This window comes from Budorcas taxicolor, chromosome 7, assembly GCF_023091745.1.
Source record: "Budorcas taxicolor isolate Tak-1 chromosome 7, Takin1.1, whole genome shotgun sequence".
NCBI classification, from domain to species: domain Eukaryota; kingdom Metazoa; phylum Chordata; class Mammalia; order Artiodactyla; family Bovidae; genus Budorcas; species Budorcas taxicolor.
In genome coordinates this window covers 49,413,542-49,420,968 of record NC_068916.1, presented here as the reverse complement: position 1 = coordinate 49,420,968, position 7,427 = coordinate 49,413,542, and the positions used below count along the sequence as shown (strand labels likewise).

Below are 7,427 nucleotides of genomic sequence, written 5' to 3'. Positions count from 1 at the left end.
ATAGCCCTTAAAGGAACCAACCCCAATGTTCATGCACACATGAAAACATGAGCAAATTTTGCCATTCCTGCGCAGCAGAATACTGCTCAGAAATAAAAAGGAGTCACTATTTATTTATACATGCAACAACATGGATGAATCTCAAAATAACACTAAGTGAGAGAACCCAGGCCAGAACCAGTGGATACTGAATAATTCAATTTGTCTGGAACTCCATAAAATGCAAACTGATATGTTTATAGTGGCAGAAAACAGATCAGTGGTTGCCTGGGGACAGAGGTGGAAGAAGGAGAGATTTCCCAGGGGCATAAGGAAAGTTTTGAAGGTGATGGATATGTTCACTACCTTCACTGTGGTGATCATTTCACCTGTGTACACATGTATCAAAACTTATCAAACTATACACTTTACATGTACCTCAACTGTATTTGTATCAGTGTTTTGTACTTATATATACACATCAACTGTACCTCAATAAAGTCATAATAGCAACAACAACAATAATAATAACAAACAGCCTAAGTGCTGAGGAGAATAGACTTACAGGACGGCTTCCTGAAAAAGATGAGATCATGCTACTTGGATCTGAGGAGCTGAGCCCCCAACTTAACCTATGAGAACATATCAACTAAGCTTTGCCTCAAAGGTCTCTCCTACGTTCTAGTAGTGGGAAAAGCGAGATGGGATGAAATATCACTGCAGTGGAGGGATAGATTTGCTGTTTGGGCGCAAAATCTTATCAACACCCAAAGGTGTATGGGTAGAATGTTGAAATCTTATTTGCTCAATACCTGATTATTTTAGATTTTGTTTCATTTCCCCTTAGGACCACTAGGATCTTACTCTGCCCAATCTTCCCCTCTCAAACTGAATTAAGTGCGGCTGCACCAGGGAAAACAGCAGAGGAGAGAGGGGGATGTTGGAGAGAAGACCTCTGACTCTACTGCACCCTTTCCTGACTCCCATTTCTTCCTGAAGTTGGGGACGGGCTGTAAGTGGGGCAGGTCAAAGGAAACACACCTCAAACCCAGCCTGATGACAATGCTAAGCTCCGCCTTTCTCAGTGCTTAAGATTCTTCAAAAAGGATGAGACTGAACAATCCTGAAGTTAAGAGAAAAGACTCTCTCTCAGATACTAAGAGGTAAGGGTCAAGGATCCTGAGGATTTGGTTCTTTCTTTCGTTTCAGAATTGAAACCTGTCCTTTGCTGGCCAAGTTCCCCTGATTGCTCTCCTCTTCTACCCCATTCCTCTCTGTCCCTCTCCACAACCCCAAAGGCCTAGACAATGTCCCCAGGTAACAATCAATTGCTCAACATTCTCTGGGTTCCTTCCCAAACCTCAGCTTTTATGATGATGAGTGCTTTTATCAGCGCTACCCTGTGCCCTTGGTTTTAGATTTCCCTCACAGGAGCCAGAGTTAAAATGAACACTTTCCTTTTTCTTTATACTACAGGACTATAAAATGGGGCAATTAGTGAGTCTTGGCTTATTTCAACCATGCGAAGAAACTTGAATCTCAGTTGTTAGAACCTAAAGAAACTCTGGTGACAGGACTAGTAATAATTAGCTAGCAGGCTTGGCAGAATTTCTCGCTCTGCATCAGAATCACCTGCCATGCTTGTAATCAAGGCCAGTTCCAGGAACCCAATTCCAGACCTCAGGTATCAGACACTCTGGGAATGGGGCCTGGGAATCTGACTCTAATGCCCTGTAACAATGTAGGAGGCCCTTTGTTTTAAAGGAACAGAGTGAGTATCTTCACTCCTTCTTTCGTGTTTTATTCTTGTCATGTTTTGTTTCTCGGGAGTCTGATGAGAAATTCTTAAGAATGTGTAACAGGCATAGACTTGTGTTTCTGGGCCAATACGGGGAGGGTAGGTGGGGCTGGCAAGAGGTGTGCCAGCACAGGATTGTCCCATCAGGACATGGCAATTTTGCCAGGAGGCTCACAGGGATGTGCTCTTTGCTAGAGAAGGTGGCTTGGTTCCCCCCTGTTCCAGGCTGAGGAGTCTGGTGTCCTGTGAAAGGGCAGAGATCAACACTGCTGGTGCTTGAGGGCTAGAATGGAAGAGGAAGAATTGGGCTGATGCCAGGGGACTGATGGAATTCCCCTGGCTCCAGGAGAGGTGTGGGTTGGTAACCAGTGAGACTCAGAGAGAAGAGAAGGTGTGGAGGCAGATTAGACCTCCATTTCATCCAGGGCCTGATATCCATACTGGATAGAGGAGATACTTCATTGTTCTTGATTTGGAGGTCAGAAGTTGGGAGAGGAGCCAAGGCTTGGGAATTCCAGAACTATTAGATTCCAAATCTATTGTACACTGACCAATGGAAGGGGTGTCTGACCAAGTCACAGAACACTCCTATGCAGGTTGGAGGCTGTGCTTCCCTTCAAGAATCTATCCATCCATCCTCCCTGGCTCACACACAAAACAAACCAATCAGTCTGACTTCTACTTGCCCTGACAAACTCAACTTTTCCACCTTTCCTAAGCCCCTGGATGGGTTTGAGAGCCTCATGCTTGCCCATATTATATAACCTAACGCCATGTTACAAGTTTTGCCTTACATCTCTGTCTCCCCAGCCTACAGTCTGCATTGTTGTTGTGGCCAACTCAAAGCCTCTCACACGATAGACAAATGCTCACGAGCCCATGAGTATTGCTCTGTATACAGTTGTGGACCCTCAAGGGACGGGGACCAGAGGAACCTAGCACCTAAGGCCTCCCACACAATGGGGACAGACTTAGTCTAGATGGAACCTTAGACAGCAGGCCAGCCTCCTGCCCACTCTGCCCTGTGTCACAAAGCTGCCAAGGATCCCAGCTCCAGCTGGCAAGTGATGAGATTTCTTCCTGGAAGGATTCTTGGCTTGAGAACTGGCCCACGCCTCTTCTAGTCTTCTTCAGTACCCTCAGGCTTCTGGGGACCTAGAAGCCAGGAGGGGGACACCAAGGCAATCCCACATTCGTTACTGTTTCCCAGTGCCCTCTGCCTACCCCTTAACTCCCCCAAGGGCATATGGCAGGGATTCCCTAGAATACAGTTTGCCAAGCCCAGATAGACATGGGTTGGAGGGTGGTCAGGGCTGGCTGAACATTTGTGGCCAGAATGGCACTGCCTCTGGCCACAATTACTCCACCTACACATCTGGCCTTTTGTAGCTTTAATTAACCAAGGTAAGCTTACAGCCTACCAGACTGAGGAATGAGCCCAGTATCAAAAAGAGGAGACCCACATTCAATTTTCTAAGAATTCACTCCAGTGACACACATTGGGTACATCTCTGCTTAGAATATCCTTGTCACCGTAAAAGTCCCTCAAACCCCTCAATAGAGATGGCTAACTACAAAGGCCTCCCCCTAGCCCAGGAAACACACCCAACCACAGCTATTTTATTTTCCTTTTAATTTTTCTGAAGGATATACACCACATATCCCATGGGCAATAAAGCGCATTCAATGTGTTTATAAGCCAAACAGTCACTTTGTTTAAGCAAACACATGTACAAAGTAAAATGAAACCACAAAATAATGAACTGCATGTTCATAACATACAAAAATTGCCGCCTACTCAGTAGGTAACTACAACATTCCAACTCCTGAATTATATTTATAAATTTACATTTTCAGTTTAAAAAAATAGACTTTTGAGAGTTCGGATTTTTAGATTTTGTTTTCTTACATTCTGGAGAACCGGAGCTCAAGCTCAGCCCCCTTCCTTATTTTGCTCCCAAAGCCTCCCCCAAATCACCATTCCCTGCCCCCCTTAAGGCTAGAGGTGAGCACATCCCTCACAATTGCACATGTCAAGCCGTGTCAGCAAGGCGCATCACACAAAAGGCACCAAGACGTGAAACTTTTTAAACCAAAAGGACAAAAAAAAAAAAAAAACTTTCAAAAAAAGGAGAAAAACCAAACCGTATTTTGCCACGTTGAGTACAGTCGGGCAATATTTACAAAACGGTTAACAGAACAACACTCTGACACATGCTCCGATTAATACCAAGAACTGCTGTTTCAAAAAAAAAGCTTCAAACTGAATCGGCACAGCATCATCACAAAACAAAGGATCACCATTGGTTTGCTTGGCTTTTCTTTTTTTTTTCCCAAAAGTGAGAATCTAATTCCAAATAATACAATAGAGTATGCAAATTATCTTCACATCAAGAGTACCCCAAGAAAAACAAAATCCATGGCACAGACACTGTACAAGAGTACAGGGCTGGGCTCTTGAGGGGCCCAAACCCCATTTTTGCCAACTTGATTTTCTAGCATTGAAGGGAGCAAGGGGTCAGGCATACGATGGAGATGATACTGAAATGATATATCCAAAATCCATGCAAATCAAGTTCTTTGGATAGATGTGAAGAACTTGGACATGGCTGTTTCAGGCAGCTGAAGTCAAAGGGAATAGGGACTGGGGAGGAAAGGGAAGTGGACGGAAAGAACTGTTGGCCAACAGACCTTCCACAGTGACCCTGGGGTCAAGCAGAGAGGGAGGACTTGGCTCTGAGAACCTCCATCTGACCTAAGAGGAACCCCCCCTTCCTATGGCCATCTCCTCCTCCTGTCCTTTAAGTCTCTTGTGTTTCGTTTTCTCCCTTTCACTTTCCCTTTAGCAAATTTCAATTGTCCTGGGAGAAAAGGTGGTTGTCATGTCCGAAAGCCCAGTGGAGGCGCTGAAGGAGTTGGTGACAGCTGAGGAGGGGAAGCTGCTGACCTGGGTCGGGAAAGCAGGAGGGACGGAGGAATATGTGGTGGCCACCGACGGGGACGGGAAACCATTGTGGACAGGGGATGGGTAGGTCGAGGAGCCGGGAGAGGAGTAGGAGGTGGGCACGGGCGATGGGTATGAGGTGGTGGCTGGGGATGGGTAAGAGGTAGTAACTGGGGATGGGTAGGAGGTAGCCACCGGGGACGGGTACGAAGGCAGAGAGGAGGTGGCAGCAGAGGCTGCGCTTTTGTCTGCTTTTTTGTCCTTCTGCCGCAAGTGGATCTTGGTATGCCTCTTGCGTTCATCACTCCTGGCAAACTTTCTCCCACAGATGTCACAGGCGAAGGGCTTCTCCCCTGTGTGGGTGCGGATGTGGGTGGTGAGGTGGTCGCTGCGGCTGAAGTTGCGCATGCAGATGCGGCACTGGAAGGGTTTCTGGCCCGTGTGGATGCGAATGTGGCGGGTGAGCTCATCTGAGCGAGAGAAGCGCCGGTCACAGGACTCCACGGGACAGGCGTAGGGGCGTTCATGGGGAGGCGTCTTGCTGGGCCGGTTGGGGTACTTGCGCATGCGGCTGGGTTTGATGAGCTGAGACTGGTAGGTGCTGTTGAGGGCCTTCAGGTCCTGGGAGCCCGACTGTGTGGCAAAGGCCTTGATGGTAGAGAGAGGAGTGAGCGAAGGCTGCTGGGTACGGCTCTCCAGGCCCTGGAAGGGCTTCTGATCTGGCGTGCCCAGACCCAGGTCCCCCTGCTGTTGTGGAAACAGATAGTCAGGGATCATGGGAACCTGGAAGCCCCCCTTGGCACCAGGGTAGGCAGGAGGTGGGTACTGAAGGGCAGGGCCTGCTGAGCCCGGAAAGGCCTGGCCTTGTGGCTCAGGGAAGATGTCAGTGTTAGGTGTGGGGAAGGTGGGTGCCGCGGAGTAGATGGGGCTGCTGTCGTTGGATTGCACTGCGCAGCTCAGCGGTGGGCTCTGGGAGGCTGAGGAGGAGGCCGCTGGAGATGATGCTGAAGATGAGGTGGCCGGTGGGTTGGTCATGCTCACGAGGCCGCTGACCAGACTGAAGAGGGGCTCAGGCCACAGGGTGTTGCCACTGTTGGGCGCAGGCTCCAGAGAGAAGCGGCCTGTGTAGGTGATGGGGGGCAGCCGGGTGGTCTGGCTGGAGTAACTCGTCTCCACTAGAACCTTCTCGTTATTCAGAGAGATGTCAGGAAAGGACTCTGGCAGGAGAAAGAGAGGGAGGAGGCCTGGTTACTGGAGAGCAATCACCAGAGGACGCGGAAGACCCACGCTGCCAGACAAGAGGTCGGGCCAGCTACCATTGACTCTTGAGCTGGTTAATAATTGATAACAGCAGATTGAAATGTTCCTGGACCATCTCCAGACGCAGAACCCATTTCAACAACCGCTGACGCAAATACGGAGAATCCCCTCCACTGCAGCTCCCAGCGCTCCGCAGCGGCGGCTGCGCGGTCGAGGGATTCCCGCCAGTACCCCCGCAACGGCCGCGGCCAGTGCGCACCCCCTACCCCGGGCTGCCGGGACATCCCGGGCCAAGGATCCCGGCCTTTCCTCGGGGATAGCGGCAGGCTAGGCAAGCCTTTCTGGAGGGGGAGGGGGCGCAGCCCTGTTCGTCAAAACAAGCTCTCCCTCCTCCATCCACCCACGCAGCCCCACAGCTCTCCATCCAAAACAAAAGCTGGCTCCTCTGCGCACCGTTAAGGACAGGGTGGGGGTGGGGAGAATGTCTTCAGGCAGTCCTCTAACACAGGACCCTGGGGATGTGAGGAATGGAAGGGAAACCCCACTTGCATCCCTGCGGCGAAGGGGGCGCTGCAAAGGCCGTGGGGAAGAACCGGACGCCAGAATGTCGGCGAACGGGCTAGCCCGAGGCGTAGGCCACAGCTTACCTGCGGTCAGGTGCTCGTAGGGCTGCTCGCTTGCCTCCCCCTGAGGGTTGAAGGCGCTGCTGCTGTTGCTGTTGCTGCTGCTGCTGCCGCCCCCTCCACCTCCACCGCCCCCGCTGCTGCTGCTGCTGCTGCTGCTGCTACCGCTGCTGCCCTCCGGGGCCCCGGCGGCACCGAGGAACTGGGGAGCCCCATTGCTCAGCAGCATCATCTCCTCCAGCTTAGGGTAGTTGTCCATGGTGGGCGAATGAGGAAAGGAGCCAAAGGGGTCGGAGATCTGCAGCGGGGACATCAGCTGCATCTCGGCCTTGGCTGCCGCCATCCCGGACCGGCGGGCTGGAGAGCTGGTGTTGGGGCGGGTGGGCGCAGCCGGGGACCGAAGCTGCGGGGGACACCTCTCGGGGGCTTGGCCAGGTCACATGCGGGGCGCGGGGCACACTGTGAAGAGCGCAGGCGGGGTCCGCAGGCTCGCCCTCGCCGCCGGCCGGTGTAGACGCGGCGCTGCTACCGAGGCTGGGGTAGGGGCCGGTCCTGCGGCGGCGGAAGCTGGCGGCGGCGGCAGCTGGCGGCGGCGGCTCCCCAAGTTCTGCGCGCTGGGATCTCTCGCGACTCCCCGGATCCGCCTCTATTTGAAGGGTCTGGAACGGCGCGGACCCGCCTCCGTCGTGACGTACATGGCCATATATGGGAGGCAGGAAGCCCTAATATGGCAAGACCGGCCGGGAGGACCCAGAGTGACGTGAAGCCCCCTCTCCAAGAACTGTAGGCATTACCATCCCGCAACCTGGGCCCCACGCCGGCT

At 51.9% G+C, this 7,427-nt stretch overlaps 1 protein-coding gene across 1 annotated transcript; it reads right to left on the bottom strand.

Moving 5' to 3' along the window:
• Positions 1 to 3,391: 3,391 nt before the first annotated feature.
• On the bottom strand, positions 3,392 to 7,203 carry EGR1 (early growth response 1). The gene is made up of 2 exons (XM_052642960.1): positions 6,629 to 7,203; positions 3,392 to 5,938 (listed from the first exon to the last, which is right to left on the bottom strand). The coding sequence occupies exons 1-2, from the start codon at positions 6,945 to 6,947 to the stop codon at positions 4,620 to 4,622; spliced, it is 1,638 nt and encodes a 545-aa protein (XP_052498920.1). The 5' UTR covers positions 6,948 to 7,203; the 3' UTR covers positions 3,392 to 4,619.
• Positions 7,204 to 7,427: the final 224 nt, after the last annotated feature.